The sequence below is a fragment of the Festucalex cinctus genome, chromosome 1 (genome assembly GCF_051991245.1).
Source record: "Festucalex cinctus isolate MCC-2025b chromosome 1, RoL_Fcin_1.0, whole genome shotgun sequence".
NCBI classification, from domain to species: Eukaryota; Metazoa; Chordata; class Actinopteri; order Syngnathiformes; family Syngnathidae; genus Festucalex; species Festucalex cinctus.
This window is the reverse complement of record NC_135411.1, coordinates 10,931,759-10,950,018: the sequence shown is the minus strand read 5'-3', so window position 1 is coordinate 10,950,018 and position 18,260 is coordinate 10,931,759. Positions and strand designations below refer to the sequence as shown.

At 37.4% G+C, this 18,260-nt stretch overlaps 1 protein-coding gene across 1 annotated transcript in view; it reads right to left on the bottom strand.

Annotated features, from left to right (window-relative positions):
* piezo2b (piezo-type mechanosensitive ion channel component 2b) overlaps window positions 1–18,260 on the bottom strand; it is an 83,703-nt gene that overhangs the window by 59,145 nt on the left and 6,298 nt on the right. The window contains exons 2-3 of the mRNA XM_077515721.1: window positions 12,334–12,429; window positions 6,065–6,190 (exon numbers count right to left, since the gene is read on the bottom strand). Of these exons, the coding sequence (XP_077371847.1) occupies window positions 6,065–6,190; window positions 12,334–12,429 (222 nt within the window). The remainder of the gene's footprint in view (window positions 1–6,064; window positions 6,191–12,333; window positions 12,430–18,260) is intronic.

The window sequence follows — 18,260 nt, the reverse complement described above, 5'->3', positions numbered from 1 at the left end:
ATTTTGACAAATATCGGCATCGGCCATTTTTTGAATGAAGGCCGATAAAGCTCACTGAGCAGGGGATACTTGCGAACGTAGCGAATTTGGGGTTTTCATCAGGATTTGTAAGATGTTCGCAGTCAGTTTTTATTTGTCGTAAACACATTTGGAACATATTCACACAATTTTTCACCGCGAAAATCTTTTTGAAACGTTTTTACGAACCCTAACAAAAACCCCAAATGAGCTACATTCACATGAATTTGTTACTCAGTGAGAAATTATATATAGTTTGAAAGAATTCCCCCCCCCCCCTCCCCATTTTACTGCAAATGAATATCTGCTTGAAATATCGGTTATCGGCCGACTTGACTACAAATAATCTGTATCGGTATCGGCCTTGAAAAAACCATATCGGTCTATCACTAGTTAGAAGTAAGTTAAATAGGAGTATAGAACATCCATCCATCCATTTTCTTGACCGCTTATTCCTCACAAGGGTGAGTATAGAACATTGAATGACAAAATACTGTATATGTAAATATGTACTGGTAAACATGCTAGATTAGAGTTGTATAGCACTTTGAATATGGCACATTAGTGTCATATCTAACATTAAATAATATATGCTACATTAGAGTTGTAGAAAACAGTAATTATGTAAATAGGGTTATTTGAGTCACATAGACATTAAATATGATGTAAATGTGATGCATTACATGTGCAGACCATTAAATATAATATCAGTGTAGTACTTTAGAGGTGTATACAACAGTGCACACTGTAAAGTATGTACTAAATTAGGTGTTTATAGGAAATTAAATATGTAAATACTAAATACATCATATATAGAACATTAAATATGATGTAAATATGGTGCATTGAATTTGTATAGAACAGTAAACATGTAAATGTGGTACATTGGAGTTGTATAAAACATTGGATAAGATGTCATGTTAGTGTAGTAGATTACAGTTTTATGGAACAGTAACGGGTGAAGATGTGCAGGCTTAGGTATGAACTGTATATATTTAGAACATTAAATATGTGAATATAGTCTATTAGTTAGCACAACACATTGGAGTTGTATGGAACAGTAAATAGTGCATTATAAATGTATAGGATATCAAATGTGCTATATTAGCATTTTATAGAACACAAGTCAATTTTATTTACACAGCACTGAAAAACATTAAATATAACGTAAATATATATATTCCAGTTGAAATTTTGGTACATTACAGGTGTATTTAAATGTGTAAATATGGTATATTAGAGATGGACTACAGTATATAACTAAACTTGACATGTAGAGAACGTTATAGCACATTAGAGTTGTATAGAACTAGTGAACATGGTACAATACATAATGTAAACAAGAATGATTGGAGGCATAAGAACCTCTGATGCAAGTATAGTACATTAGTGTTGTAAAGACCATTAAATAAGAGGGGGAAGTGAAAGTATCGCGTTTAGGTGCATTTTTCTGCCTTGAGGATCATTTCCTGCATTTCCAGTCAATGCCTCCCTTATCTGACCTTTCTAAATCTGGTATTCAACCCCTTGACACCCTTTTCCTTCTGGCTCCGGCGTAAACAAGGAGTCTTCCTTCACACCGAGGCGGTTACCCGTACCACCCTCCCGCCTCTGCCTCTCCCTTTAGAAAACTTTATATTTCCTCTCAAACACGTTGGACGCCCTGAAGATACCCCTCACGAGCTCCAGCTGCCCCCGCGGGTCGTCCGCCGGTCACCGCCTTTTCCCTAAGACTCACCCGTCATTCCTCTGTGCTGACTCAACACGGTGTGCGTGCGTGTGCATTTACAAAGAGAGAGGGGGGTGGGGTGGGGGGGTGTGGGGGCTCGTGTGTTGTTCACCGTTAAAGACATGGGTGGAGCTGGCTAAAAGTAGAAGGAAGCGAGGGCGTCTTATCATGTCCAAACTGTCACGTTTTCACCGTCATTTTTCTGCCACGCACCGCACCCCTCTGTTGCCTGAGGACCGCCACTTCGGACTGCTACAATATGTGCCACATGTGCGCTTGAATAAATAAATAAATAAATGCTGCTGCACCACCAAGCAGTGTTCTAAAAAAATGTTGAGAGCAACAGGGATAAGGGAGTCACATAGGCCATTACACAACATATAGTATATAATCAAGAAAATGTAAAAAAAAAAAAAAAAAATTAAAAAAAAAAAAATTTAAAAAAAAAACCATTAAATAATGAAAGAAAGAAAAATAAAAAGCAAAAAATAAATGTAGTATTTTATTTTTAATTAAAAAACCAAAATGATTTAGAATAAAAAACATTTAATTTTATTTTTTTTATTTTAATTTAAAAAAAAATACATTAATACTCAAACTAATATTTGAATAAACCATATGTAAAATAAGCACCTTTATTTGTTAAACCATGATCAGCTATGATTTAACAACATAAAACATATTATATACAGAGGTCTCTCCCCTAATAAACAGGAAATAGACGCTTGGTACTCTCTGCAGGAGAGTAAATGCATTTCCTGGAAATAATGATGAAGCATGAATAGGATTTAATTTCCAAAATTAAAAATGCCTTTCCACAAAAAAAAGCACCTGCCTACAAATAAGCCCCACATATTACGGTATAAGATCTTGTTATTTATAACCATTTAATAAATACTGGTATATGCATGGGATTTTATATGATAGTGAAAAGGAATTTGTACAAATAAAGGTCTTGACCTAATAAAGATATTACCCCCAAATGATTAATAAACAGTTGGTATTCTCTGTGGTTGCTGTAACAAAGGTCAACTTTTAAGCCAACTCATTAATGAATTTGATGTGATGATTTACATGTCTGAGTTGTGTCTAGCCGTGAAAATGAGATTTAGACATACAGAATGAATTGAAGTGTAGTGCCGAGTGTCAATTCTCTGTGAACATTGAGCGACATTTCTTAATTACACTGAGTAACTTCATTTTACAAGATAATTTCTTAATGGAGTTTTCTGCCATCCTGGCAGCCGACTGAACATTTTCATTAAGTCAATTTTGTGAGAGAAGAAGCACTTTTTGCTCTTCAATGATTTCCACACAGGAGGTCTCGCCATCAATCATTGCTGCTAGGTTGCTAGCTCTGAAAAAAATGTGTTGGGAGTTGTGGGATTCTCCTAGCACAGATGTTTGCTGGTCTTTTTTTTTTTTTAAAGAGAAAGCCAAGTCAAATATTGTTTTGACAATAATATGTTCTATGCACCCCAACTACTCTAAACACGGCATTCTGATTGAAATTGTGTTTGTGGAATATCCATCCATCCATTTTCTTAACCGCTTAATCCTCACATGGGTCGCGGGGGGTGCTGGAGCCTATCCCAGCCGGCTTCGGGCAGGAGGCGGGGTACACCCTGACCTGGTTGCCAGCCAATGGCAGGTTTGTGGAATATGATTTTTATTTTATTTTTTAATTCATAAAATCCACCCATTTTTATCCATTTCAGGGGACGGCCATTTTGCCACTTGCTGTTGACTGAAAATGACATCACAATGCCTGCCTACAGGGCTCAGGTAACAAGCAATCACGGCTCACCTGTTTTCTGGGTTTGGTCACGTGATGTTCGCAAGCTGAGCCCTTAGGCAAAGGGTCTGAACCTCATTTTTTGTCACGGGCCGCATCGTAGTTGGTAAAAGAAATTGATCGATACCCATTTCTGAAATCAGAAGCCAGTGAATAATTGTTCAACTCTTTTTTTTACATAAGATGATTGCACGGGCCTGATATGGTCTCTGGGCCCATAGTTCGACACCTGTGCCTTTGGCACTGTGATGTCATTTTCAGTCAACAGCAAGTGACAAAATGGCCACCTCTTAAGATAGATCAAATCTAGTGCATTTTGCTGCTTGATTCATATTCCAAACAAACAACATTAATAAAAATAACTGTGTATCATCAAGTGGGGCCGCATAGAACATATTATTGTCAAGAAAATTATTTACTTGACTTCCCCATTAAGTCTGTTACTAATAAATAAAATGAATAATTATCAACCTCTTATGTTCGATTGTCAACAGTAAATCGAGAATGAAAACCATCAAAGAAAACAAACTCAAAGAGGCAAAACTGACGAGGCAATCTGAAGACACAAACTGAAGAAGAAGACACAAAACATAAATCGAGAAAATGCAAACTAAAGAAAACAGCAAAGACACAAAAAATGAACTTGAACCACAGAAAACAAAACCTAATGAAGACATGAACCAAAGCTGAATATACGTGACTTAAGAAGACAAACCAAGAAGATGACGTAAAGCGAAGAGGGCACAAAATAAAGAAGAAAATGCTAACAAAAGAAAAACGTGAAGAAGATGCGACTTAGGCAGCAGTGAAGAAGATTTGGTAACACTTTATAATAACTACCCGTTATAACTAGTTAATAGACCATTAGTAAACTGTTAATTAATGAGTTATTAATGACTTATTAAATGTTTGTTAACTGTTTGTTAAGGTTTTAAAATGATGTCTATAAATAGTAAAAATTTTATTTTTAAACTGTTAGTTATTGAGCTCTAAATGACTTGTTAACTGTATAGTAATTATTCATAACTATATTTTATAAATTAGTAATACATCGTTAACAAGCTATTAGAAAATTACTTACTAATGACTTGATAAGTATTACTTCATAGTTTGTATAGGTTATTGGGACGTTATTATAAAGTTGCCACTATTCCTCATTTATTGCGTGTTAGTAAATGTGGAGTAGTTGCAACTTTAGAATAACGTCCCAATAACATAAATAGAGTAATAACTAATATTTAAGTTGTAGATTAACTCACTTCTTTACAGCAGTTGTTAATAGTTTGTTAACCATCTACTAATACTATACCAGTGAAACTTTGTAGAGGAGCACATGAGTGGAAAAAGTTCAATGGTACGGAAAATTGATATTTAGGCATGGTAAGGCATAGTAATTTTATATTTTAAATTTCACCTTCAAATTCTGTACTTTCAACTTGTTCCACCTGTTTGTTGTTTGACAAAGTTTCATAGTTATTAGTAGATGGTTAACATCTACTATGTAAAGAATTAGCTAATATATAAGTTAAATATTAGTAAGTAGTAGGGGTGTTAAAAAAAAAAAAATCGATTCGGCGATATATCGCGATACTACATCGCGTGATTCTCGAATCGATTCAATAATCGGCAGAATCGTTTTTTTTTTTTTTTTTTTTTTTTTTTTTTTTTTTTTTTTAAGGATTCACACCTTGAGCATGGAAGAATGTTATATGAACGGAACATTAAGCCTTAATATTTTATTTTAACGCTGTTCAAACATGAAACAGATTACAACCTCTATAAGACTGAAATTTCAGATAAATAAATAATACATTTTCATATAAATCTTACACTCTACAAGCTTACTGATTAGTATTTTCTAAATTTGAATGAAAAAAATCGCAACAATCGACTTATAAATTCGTATCGGGATTAATCGGTATCGAATCGAATCGTGACCTGTGAATCGTGATACGAATCGAATCGTCAGGTACTAGGCAATTCACACCCCTAGTAAGTAGCTAATTTATACTATTGGGATATTATCGTAAAGTTGCAACTGTTCCTCATTTAATAACAGTTAATAAATGAGGAATAGCTACCACTTTAGAATAACGTCCTAATAACAGATATAAACTATTAACTGATACTTAACAAGTCATTATTAAGTAATTTACTAATAGTTTGTTAACTTAGTCTTACTAATTTATAATATATAGTTACAAATTATTAATATACAGTTAACAAGTCATTTATAACTCAATAACTAACAGTTTAATAATGACATATTAACTGTTTATAGTCATAAGTATAAATCCTTAACAAACAGTTAACAAACATTTAATAAGTCATTAACAACTCATTAATTAACAATCAACTAATGATCTATGAACTACTTATAACGGATAGTTATAATAAAGTGTTACCGAAGATTTAAACCTGACACCGAAGAAGAAGAGGCCATTTATAGCCTCACAAGTCGCTTTGGTTTCTATTTACCCGGCAAAGCTGACAGCCATGGTGGCCTTCTGCATGCTACTTACAGTTGAAGTCGGAGCTGATGGAGCTGCCGGCCAGGAGGCTGTTGACCGTAATCTGATAAATGATGTGCAGCAGCAGGAAGGACACACTGGTGAAGCACAGTGACTGCAGCAGACGCCCGGTGTAGCCTGGACGGAAGACAAAAACCTTGGTCACCATTCAAACCACCATAATCAGTACAGAAAACTCATTTTGACGGGTGCACATGAAATGTGCGTCACAAAATTTCAGGAATGGTGTCACAAAAAATACTTTTCAAATTCAAACTACAAGTTTGCCCTCAAATAAGTCCCCCTTAGAGACCAGCTCCCGAAAAGATTCTTCCAAGATCCTACACCACCATTTTGATGTTGTCCACAAGTCTTCTTGATGATGAAAATATCACACAGGGACAGGTTGGACGAGCAGGGGTGTTGCTCAAGCATGGCAATGTTCTTCTTGGCCAGGAACTGTCGGATTGCTCAAGTCAATGTCAAGGTGAAGCAGCCACGAGCCGCCCCGCCATATATGTCCATTCTTCTCACACACAAAATGTAGAAAATGCCACATGATCGCTTTGCTGGTTGACGATCTGACCCACGTTGAAGAGTAAAACGGTTGTCTGTCTTTGAAATCTCTCTTTTCTGACACACCTCATACTGTAGCTAAAAAGAAGTGTTGCACGGCGTGCTAGTCAGTGTGCCCCTTCTGGTGAAGATATGGAATATGTAGCGGTCACACTTAAAGGGGCTGTCTGCCAGTTTCACTCAGTAAAATGCACTTTTTAAATACAGGATGTAAACAAACAAACTATTTCTCAATTTATAGATATGGACTTTTCATAACGTGTGGGGGTGATTTTGTCCTAAACCCCCACACCCCCAGCCTGTATTTTGCCATTTTGTGTTTGTTGTTTTTTGTTTGTTTTGTGTTTCTTTTGTAAGCACGCACGGATTAGTTTTTTTTTTTTTCACTCACTCACTTACAGAAGCTTACGTGTGAATGAAAAATCCGTGCGTGCTTTCAAATTGCTGCGGGAGTGACGTCACGCAGCCGACACCTTCGCCCGGCCCCGTTTGCGACACGCCACCCCCCGCTCTGCGATTGGCTGGAGTGAGTGGTGTAAACACTGTCTTTCCACAGAAACGGCCCGCTGTTTACAAAACAAACACAAAATGGCAAAATACAGGCTGGGGGTGTGGGGGTTTAAGACAAAATCACCCCCACACATTATGAAAAGCCCATATATATATAAATTGAGAAGTAGTTCGTTTGTTTAAATCCTGCATTTAAAAAGTGCATTTTCCTGAGTGAAACCGGCAGACAGCCCCTTTAATGATCTTCCAGAGAGCCACATATTCCTCCAAAAGATGCCCTCAAATGCCAGAACGCTGCCACAGCTGCTGTGCACATGTAAGCCGTTTTATAGCGCACCAACAGGTATTTGGGGAAAATGTTGCTATGAGACTGCACGCAACATTCAATCTCCTTTGATGAAGATCCCGGGACTTGTTTTTGGTGTGATCAGGTTTAAGTACTATTTTGTGCTGGTTCTGTGTGGAAACAAAGCTCCATTGGTTCTTTCTACTTAACTTTATGACATTTTTAGTTCTCCCTCCTTCTCCTCCCTACGGGGAGCACCATTGAGTTTTACAGTTCCCTGGCTCAGGTGAAGCGCTACTGGCCGGACCTTATCAAATCTGCTCAGACAGACCACAGCAAACGCATTAAAACCTTGAGCAATTTGTGCTAATTTCCCTACGCGAGTCCCCAGGCGGACCGCAAAGTCCGGAAAAGAACGCTTGTAAACGGGGGGGGAGCTACGGGGAGCGTTTCGCCACTTCAACGGATCAACTTTGCTTTGGCTGCAAATCATTTTTCCCCATTTTGGACAGAGACTTTGCTTGCCTCACACTCATCTTGAGTTCATTTTTATTTTTACAACATGATTGAGACATCTTCCCATGAGAACTTTTGAGCCGTTTCCCAACAGAAGGCATTGTCTGGCTTAACAATTCCTGCTTGTTCCCAAGAATGATACAACCTTTGAACATCATTTGATCATTTGAGGCGTGATATAGTCAAGTGTTGTTTGCGCTAGCCCCTTCATTCATATGCTCAAGCACAAACATGGAGTTGTGTTATTCATTACACTTTCATGTCTTATTGTTAGCTATCAAACTTCACCACCATGCTTCACATTTGTGAGAAATTATACACAATGTAGTGTAAAGCACAAGTTCAGGTTTTTGTGGGGCTACCTATGATAAACATTCCTACCATAATGCTAAGAGAAACTAGCTTTAGGGGTGTAATTCATAGTGAGTCATGAAATTTTGCCGCCATGCTCCGCCCACACGTAATAACCAAACCTCTCATTTCTTATATTTAAACATCTCATCTGTCATCTTTAGTAGAATACAGGTCAAATTTCTTGTAGGATACAGTCTTTGGTTGATTTTACAAATGTCACACAAATAGGTGCTCTCAAACCAAAATGGTCGACTTCCTGTTTGTTTTCGGCATGGGTTTTTGAGACTTTTTTTTTTTTTGTGGGTCTACTCATGATGGCCATTGCTGTTAAATTTCATGATGCTAAGTGAGAATGGCTTCATACAGTCTTGATGATGACATGATGGTTGGTCCTGTTCTGACATTGTGGAGTTTTTAGTTACAGTTCCATGTTTTAAGGCGAGTCATCATAAGGCGACCCAGATGCTAGAATCAAAACTCGCAATTTAGCATCGCCCACCGGTTTAGTGCAGACGTTTCAAATTGAGACAAATGGAGACAACCTTAGGACAAGTTCACCTTCAAAATGATCAAAATGCCCAAAAAAAAAAAAAAAAAAAAAAAAAAACAGACTGTGTGTGCGTCTTGAGATTTTGCTTGTGGGCTACCCATGTAAATTTCATGTTGCTATGTGAAACTGGCTTTTGTCCTGTTTTTTTAAGGCATGCTCCATCCGTACACGAAGAAAATAACCTCCCGTACATTACAATTTAGCGATGGCCATGTCGAGTATAAGTGGATACATTTTTGGCAACAATGGAGGAAGTCTATAGTGCAAGTTCATCATTGGAGGACCTCAGGAGATCCCAAAATATTCTTTAAATTGCTGTTTTAAACCAAAATGGCAGACATACTGTGTGTCTTCGGGCATTGATGGTAAACATGCCCACTAAATATCAATGTTGCTAAAGAGAAGCTGGGTTTTGGGGTGTTTTTTTTTTATGGTGAGTCACAATCTTTGCCGGCATGCTCCGCCCATACACAAAGACAAAAACTCCAATACCATGCAATTTAGCGTCGCCAATTCATCTAGTAATATGTGTTGTTCAAATTTTGTTGTAACATAAAATAAATAAATAAATAAATAAATAAATACATCTCTTGGGCAAGCCCATCTTGGAAGGACACCTTTAAAATGGCCGCTTTAAACCAAAATGAGTGACTTCCTTTATGCCTTCGGGTATGACATTTTTAGATACTTTTGTGGGTGTGGCCAGGATAGACATTGCTATTAAATCTCACAATGTCAAGTGAAAACTTGCGCTACCAAACCAAATCTTAATTGATCTCTCATATTGGATAATATAAAATTTGATTATGCAGGTGTACCTAATGTTGTGTCCAATCCTGACATAATCCTGACTTCGGGATGGGACCGCAGAAAATTCCTATTCCCCGTCTCTTTAACTATTGATGAGCATGTAAGTGGTCCACTCTGGCTGCGCTGCTCGACTTCCTGGTTGTTATTTCAGCTGGAGACGCTCTGGACACTGCCCCGAGATGTCTTTTTATATTATTGAGAGCTGCGGGTGCTTTCTTCAGTGTTAAGAGGTGTTCTGCTTGGCCACCGCAGTCCAAACCGCTGTGCCGAATAAACCTCAGCGGTCGTTTTAAATTCAGAGGAGTTAAACTTTAAGGAACGTGCGAGTTAAACGGCATCAGGAATGACAACCATTACCGTTAATAATCTTCCACACACATCCAATAAACCTCAACGCAGTCCTGGCAATTAAAGCCAAAAAAGCTTTTACGCTCCTTTTTTTTTCATAACTATAATCCAAAACAAGTCATTCACACTCAGATTTTTTTGGTGTTGTTTGTAGTGTAAAATGTTCCTTCTTCCCCTCAAGCAAATTGGATTAATGCAGGATCGATGGTGGATCTTTTTTATGATTACAGCCACAGCACTAAGCAATATTAACTTTCCCCAACTGAAATATGGGCCTAATTCATCGCCTGAGGAAAGGCTTGGTGTTATAATGCAAGGAAAACAAGAGTCACAGATGTCTGCTAAGGTCAAACAATCAGAATTTGGATCTGCAGCTTCATAGATGTGAGGGTTGTAACCACTGGGGTGCACAGGTAGTGATGCTGACACCCATGCCCCTCTGTTCCTCTCTCAAAAAAGTGCCCTTTGGAAAGTTCTTTTTGTTGTTGTTGTTTTTTAATTAGAAACAAACAGTTTACTGAGGAAAAAATCTTTTAGAAAAGCTGCACGACGCTTGTGGGGGAAAAAAGTCCAGAAATTCTCTTTATCAGTTATGAATGGAATGAAATTGTATTGTTTGTTTGCCCTCTATTCCCTACCGAGTAGCATGTCTCATACAACACAAACAACTGAGCATAAATTAGCCAAACGGCCACCTAATTAGCTTGTTTAATTAATGCTATACGCTAAATCAATAATACTAGATAGCGTGATGACCACCACAGGGTACAACTAATGACTAATGGTTAAGGGAAGCTTCTCTGTGTTTCCATCCATCCATCCATTTTCTTGACCGCTTATTCCTCACAAGGGGGTGCTGGCGCCTATCTCAGCTGGCTCTGGGCAGTAGGCGGGGGACACCCTGGACTAGTTGCCAGCCAATCGCAGGGCATACAGAGACGAACAACCATCCACACTCACACGCACACCTAGGGACAATTCAGAGCGCCCAATTAACCTGCCATGCATGTCTTTGGAATGTGGGAGGAGACCGGAGTATTCTCTGTGTTTCGCGTATCGAAAAGCATTGGATTTTGAATCATTGTCATTTGATTTGTGGGGATTATTTTGACTTCAAACTGTCGTTTGTGTCTGTTACATATTATGCTAATAGTCACAGGCAAAATCAATTCAATATGTCGTCGGTGGTCGAAGCATTTGCATTCATTCGCATTGTGGAATTGTCAGAAATGCCCAGATGTTTGGAATTGTCAATTGCGTGTTAAAAATACCCTTCTGCCTTCTTGTAATGACAATGCTCAGTCTTATTCATTCTCATGCCCTTGGTCTGTTTAGTTACAATTGGTTTCTTTATTGACTAATTGTCGCATAAAGCCGAGAAAGAAGAGGCTGAAAAGGGAAAAAGTAAAGGAGCTACAGCAAGCAGCCAAAGGAAAACATTTCTCTGGTCTTGGATGAAAGAAAAGACACGTGAAGATGAAAGGTTATTGTCAAAGCCAGAGAGAGTTATGTTAACTAGTGTTTAGCACCCTTTGCTTCCTTTCAACGGTGAAAGCAAATGTAATGCTTTTTGCCTGTGACTATCATACAAGCCAAACCGATTATTATAGAAGTCAAACAACATCTCATTACATTTTGAAATCAAAATAATCCTCACAAATCAAATTACAACGATCCAAAGACCAATGCTTTTCAATGAGATAGATTGACCGCCATCTTGACTTGTGACCTCATCTCAGACTCGGAATTGTCAATAAGGTATTCCATCTGCGCAAAAGCGCCATTTTTTTCCTCCCTGGAGAACTTGCCCCCCAAAATGTCTGTGCATGCCACTGGGTGTAACGCTACCAGTTAAGGTTTCAAATACGTTAATACTGGCTGTCATTGATAAGGGTGAGGCAAATTCGAAGCAGGGCACAATATGAGCCTCTTCCTTGAAGGTAGTTGGAAAGGAACTCTGCCTAAAGTACAATTCAGTTGTATTTAACTTCTCCGTTGAACCATTTAGTCTTAATGAAATTTGCTTTTAAACATAATTTAATTGGTACAGCATTTGGCGAGTTAACTTTGAGAACCACTGGGCTACTGGAATGCTAATCATCACTTAAGATGAGCTCATCCTCCTTAAGGCACTTGTCTCGCACATGCGGTAAGTCACCACACATGATTGTGTTGTTTTGGTTCGCCACAGAGATGGGCTAAGTGGTTAAGTTTTCTTGTATGTGTATTGGAAACGTTTTAAGTCATATTAAGCGTTACAATAAAAAATTTTGGTGGAGGCAAATATGTTTCTAGGTGGTGAGGTAGTTTGTGGGGGGGTGAGGGTCTTACCCTGCATGGTGGTGCACGTGGGCTCAGGGAAGAGAGGAATAAGCAGGAGGTAGATGAGGTAGATCAAGGACAGGACGTTGTACCTGAAGAGACAAGCTGAGGACACAAAATAGGACAGTGTTGGTTATGTATCAGTCATATGATACGCTAAGACAGCACTTTAGCTAAAATCCGCCCCGTTTTATCTTTTCGAAATGCCGAGATTGGTACATGCTCTTATGTCTTGAAAAGTGGATTTTTTTTTTCTGCCCTCCCTCTCTGTGCCACAAGAAGACTTCAGCTTGTTCAGAATTCTGCTGCGAGAATCCTGACTAGAACAAATAGCATCACTTCCCTGGCTTCCTATTAAGGCTATAGAGCTGATTTTAAGGTTCTTCTCCTAACCTTTACGTAGAAACATGACGTGACAGGATGTAAGAAAAAAAATGAAAGTCTGTTAAAATGTAAATTCTAGTTGGAAAGGCCACTTCAACCGGAGTATGAACACAGCAAGAATTTTGAAAATCAGACAAAGCATTCCACATAATTTTTTTGTGTGGGGATAAATGGTCTTTTTGAGGAATGTTTTTGTGTAATATCACTTTTAAAAAATGTGGTCCAAAAACACCTTCAAATTAGAGTAAACGGCAGAACTTCATTGTTTCTCTTTCATTTCCTATTCTTTTTGGAAAGGCCCCTTCTCAATTGGCAGGCAAGTTTCAGTTAAAATATCCACCAATTTTTTAGGCAGGCCAAAATTCTGAGACATTATCCATACATACATCCATTTTCTGAACTGCTTGCTCCTCACAAGGGTTGTGGGGGTTGCTGGAGCCTATCCTAGCTGGCTATGGGCAGTAGGTGGGGTACACCCTGAACTGGTTGCCACTTGCCCTAAAAACTCAGTGAAACTTTGTGAATTTGCAATATTATTGAAGAAAAGCAGTTTGGGCACTGGGCAGCAGAATAAATCATGTCAATATTTTTCTTTCTGAATTTATTTGTACAGAGTATTTTACAGGGATTTGAAGTGCTCATTCCATGTTCTTTTGTGGAAAACTCCACAAAGATGGCAGCCGCTTGTTATGTTGCTCCTTTAAGGCATTAAATGGTCTGCCTCCATCATATCTGTCGGAATTACTGTACTCGCTTCCATACATTCCATGCACGGCCCCTTTCACTCTTCAAATTCACACCTTCTTGTCATCCCTTTAGTCAATAAAAAGTCCGCTGCTCGTAGAGCTTTCTCCTACTGTGCAACTTATTTATGGACTCGTCACCACTAGATGGTAAAGAAGCTACCTCCACTTCAATTTTTCAATTCTGTCTTAAAGCATACATTTTTACTCAGTAATTTGGCACGGTTTGAGTCTGTGACTGCTTTATCATTGTCTTTTTGCGTTTTATTATTATTTTTAAGTGCTTCTTTGTTTTTGTACCTGATTTCATTGTGATATTTTTTTGATTGTGCTTGAGTTTTATTGTAAAGTGTATTGGCACCATGTTCCATGATGATTTTGCACTTTAAATAAATAAACTGATTGATTGACTGGTTGATACGCTAATGTTAGCACAGGTCTTCATTTTTTTTTATCATTCTCAAGCCACGAATCCAACGAACGTGCATTAGCAAAATGGAGACTGAGAGTGAGTATAATGCTAAAGTTAGTGTGTGTATTAATTTTCATGTCATTGATAGTCATGTATTGCAAGAAAGTGGAGCACTTAAAAAAAATAAAAAAAAAATAAAAAATAAATAGACAAATAGATAAATAAAAAAATAAAATAAAAAAAGAGTATAACGCTAATCTAACGTCAGCAGTGGTGACTGTGGCATGAAATCCTAAACTAAAATAAAGAGAAAGCATCTTTTTTTTTGTCGTTTATCATTTATGGGGAAAAAGTTCGGAAATAATCATTTAAAAAAAAATTGAACACATTAGAAAGCGCACTAGTCAGCCAGTAAAGCAATTTCCTGCTTTGAGAGTCAACATCCTTACAAATGACACACACATACTTTAGAGCAACATGTTCAAACACTTAAGTGCAAATTTGCACTTCAAGTACAGTATGGATGTATTGATTGATTGGAAGCATGCCCCGGCTCACGTCATCGGCTGTTCGATGGCCACATAACGCGAACGCAGCATGAGAAAAGCATTATGTCATTTTTGGATGCCGCTATACTTTCCTCCCCCCCATTCGAAGCATACAGCAAAATTCCCCACCTAGTCCTGTTTCTTGCAAGCGTGCCTCACTACAGAATTAAGGTGTTATTGATTTTTTTACTTTTTTTGTTTAATTTTATCTGACACTTTTTTTATTGTTGTGGGAAGCATGCAAACATTGGCCTTTAAAGGGTTAAAATCATATTTTAGAAAGCTTTGAATTTGAGTTTTTGCTATTCTTTTATGTGAAAAAAATATCCTCATATGTTTCAAATACATATATAAACTTTTACAAACAATATGTAAGCCATGTACTTTAAAATTTCCAGATTGGTAGAATTTGATCATTTCCTGTTGGGAGTTTGGATCTCTAGCATCTTCTTTCTTTCTTTCTTTTTCTTTCTTTTATTATTTTTTGAACATATAAACAGATGAACAGCAGAGATAAAACAAAAAACAACAACAATCAAAATAGAAGAAAATCCCAATAACATAATCATTCAATTAATCATAACTTACATGTTCAAAAGGGAGTAGGAAGAAGTTAAAAACTTATCTAGTCCTACCCCTTTTACTAAATATATTTAAACTTATTTCATTATTAATACAATTTTAATTTACTAATTATTAAAAAATAATAATAAAATAATAAATGATATATATATAACCCAAGTTATATATATATATATATATATATATATATATATATATACACAAGTGCACTTAACATATTCACATTTACCAAAAACATATATACATAAATTTACTAAACATATACCATAATACCTATCCAGATCACTTACACATACTCACATGTACATTTTTCATATACTGGTCTGACATAGATAATTTTTTTGAATTTTACTTTTAAACATTTTTTTAAACTCCAGCATTGAGTCACAATTTTTCAGAGCAATTTCCAGATGATTCCACAGATCAACACCTTTTACAGATACACACCTTTGCTTAATATTTGTTCTTGTTTTGGGTTTTTTGTACACACTTGTACCCCTTATATCATCATTTCATTTAGTTGCCTATTGAAAATGTGTCGATTAGCAATAAATTATGAATTTTAAATGGCACCCTAAGCTGGGTGAAGCGTTGCCATTTTCAAGCCATGACAGGGTTACACTGTCTGAAACACATACATATATACCGGCAGGTCAAAGCTAAATGTAATCAGAGGTACACTAATGCAGTTTAGCATTAGCCAACACAGCCTTGGTAGTAAAAAACTTACTGTACTTACTTTATAAAGCTGTCAATTTAGTGGGGTTGGGAATATTTTGTGCTGGGTGATTTGGCCACTGCATGATGTGCCTCATACACAAATGTGTTATATCACACCAATGTTAAGATTGAAACAATGGTAACTGTTTTAAACAGTGAAAAAAATGCACAATATTTCTAGTTTAAAAGCCATACAACCTTGCTTGAAGTTAATGTACCAAATCCACCTCCCTCTTGACACAAATGCCATTTTTTCTGGAGGTATGTGCCAAGTGCTCTCAGATTCTCTCTTTGTGCTCTAAAATCAACAAGCACGTCATTAACAAGCTTAAAAAAATTACACTAGACTGCTAAAAAATGCTGCTTTTATTTATCTTTGCCACTCAAAGGTCCCATTCACCAACATTTGCTTTGGCTCCTCTTACTGCGCCACATAAGTGCTCTCACACTGAAAGTCTAATCTAATTATTAAGAATATATAGTACGTAAGCCTGCTGCTAAATGTTTAAAAAAAATAAAAATAAAAAAAAAGTAATAGGGAGCCAAGCGGTTTGAAGTATTTATCTGCAGACGCTTGACCACATGGTTCCCGTCTGCTTTTGGTGACTCACCGCCCGAGGATCCATAAAAAATAATAATAAGCGCCTTTTGTTTTCACATATCATATGAAGCAAAAAAGTTGAATCGGGCTTTTGTCTCGTCTCGTCTTTTAAAGAGCCACAAAAGCTGCCACGAAACCACAAAGAAGGCAGAGTTTGGGCCCAGAAATATAAACGGATGTTAAGGAGGCGCAGCGTAGCACCCCGAGCGATAAGTGAGGAATTCTAAACCAGCAAAAGACCTTTCTTTCTTTTTTTCTGATTTTTTTTTTTTTTTTTTTTTTACAGAAGCATATCAAGTCACTCTTGCACAGAGTTCAACTTCAAATTGGCCCTTGATAGACTTGAACAACATTCAGAAACTGATTTTAGCAGTTGTCCATCAAATAGATTATTTATTCGGGTCAACTTTTGTTTGTTCTGCTTGAAGGGGGAGTTTGCAGCTTAAAGGCAAAAACACAAACAAACACTTCTTGTCATATATGTACTGTCTGAGCTATAGTCATTATTATATAAAAAAACACACCACAACTTTACAAGAATAGATTATCAGAGAGCTGTGACCAAGGGCTCTTGTCAATCATTTGTCCTGCACACACGAACACATGTCAAAACCTTACTATGTCTTTGGGGACACTTTCGGCAGCCTCGGTTTCCTTGTCCGGATTATGTACAGGAGGAATAGCGATGGCGTTTGCCAAAGCTAATGGAGACCCTAACAAATTAAATAAAATTTGCCTCCAGTTAGCAACAAAAGAAGGAATTGGCTAAGAACGGCTTGTTGACTGTGAACGTTTTTAGACTGCATGTCTCAAGCACGTTCACTTTAGTGGAGATTACATTCAAACCTTGCTAGCAGTTTGACACTGCAAACTTTACCTTAAAAGCACCACATTCACAGGTCCTGCTCCTGCTGAGGTGGCTAATGCTAATTATAGCAACACTGCTATTTAAACAGTTCCAACATATGTTGTTTTAAAAGGGTTGTATAAAAAGAATAAGGAAAGTTATACTTTGGATTTTGAGCGGCTAATACTAGTGAGCTAGTAAATGAGTAGTGCATTTATTGTTTAAACTGCTGCATGTCACGCTAATGTGGCTAATCATGCTAGCTATCCACTGACAGTTCAAACAGTAATAATAGTTTGCATTTAATAGACAAACACTAAAGTAACATTAGTCGTGCTTTTCCTGTTTGACAATGTTTGTAGCTGATGTCAATGAGCTAGCTAGCAACTAAATTGTTGAGTGAACTGGGAATAGTAGTGCGCTAGTTTGCGCTTAATCGATTTTAACAGCAAATGTGAGTCAGGATTTTATTTGACCTGCTAACATTAAAATTTACAAGTTGTGCTAATGTGGATGATGCTAACAAGCAACTAAAAGGTTGAGTGGCGAAGCGAGCTAGTTTGCTTTTCATAAACTTTAAAGCAAATGTGAGTCATGTTTTTGTTGTTCGTTCTGTTAAAATAATTTGTTAATTAATTTCATGCTAATGTGGCGAATGTAAACTGGCCATTTTTGTGTCGATGTACTTTTCCTTTAATAGACGAAGACCAAATGTAAGTCAACTTTTGTCATTTGTCCAGCTTAAATTATTATGTTTATGATCCATGCTAATATGCTAACTAGTCACTAAAAATGGCAAACAGTGAGCCAATGTGTGTACACTGGTGCTAAACAGCTGTGGCGTGTGTTGTTTGGGTGTCGTACATGTTGTGTACACAAGGACTCTGCTGCTGTGAGGTTTCAAAAGAGGTGATGTTAGATGGCCGTCACGCCCGTCAGGGAGGCCGGGGTGTTAAAAAAAGCAACTACGTAACGTGAGCGTTGGTTGCGAGGATGTGCGGCGCGTGGTGGCGGATGGGAAGGAAGTGGCAGGTGTTTTGAGTCCCAGAAACAAAAACATCTGCTGCAGTCTGTCGTCACTCCAAGAGGCTTTGGTCAC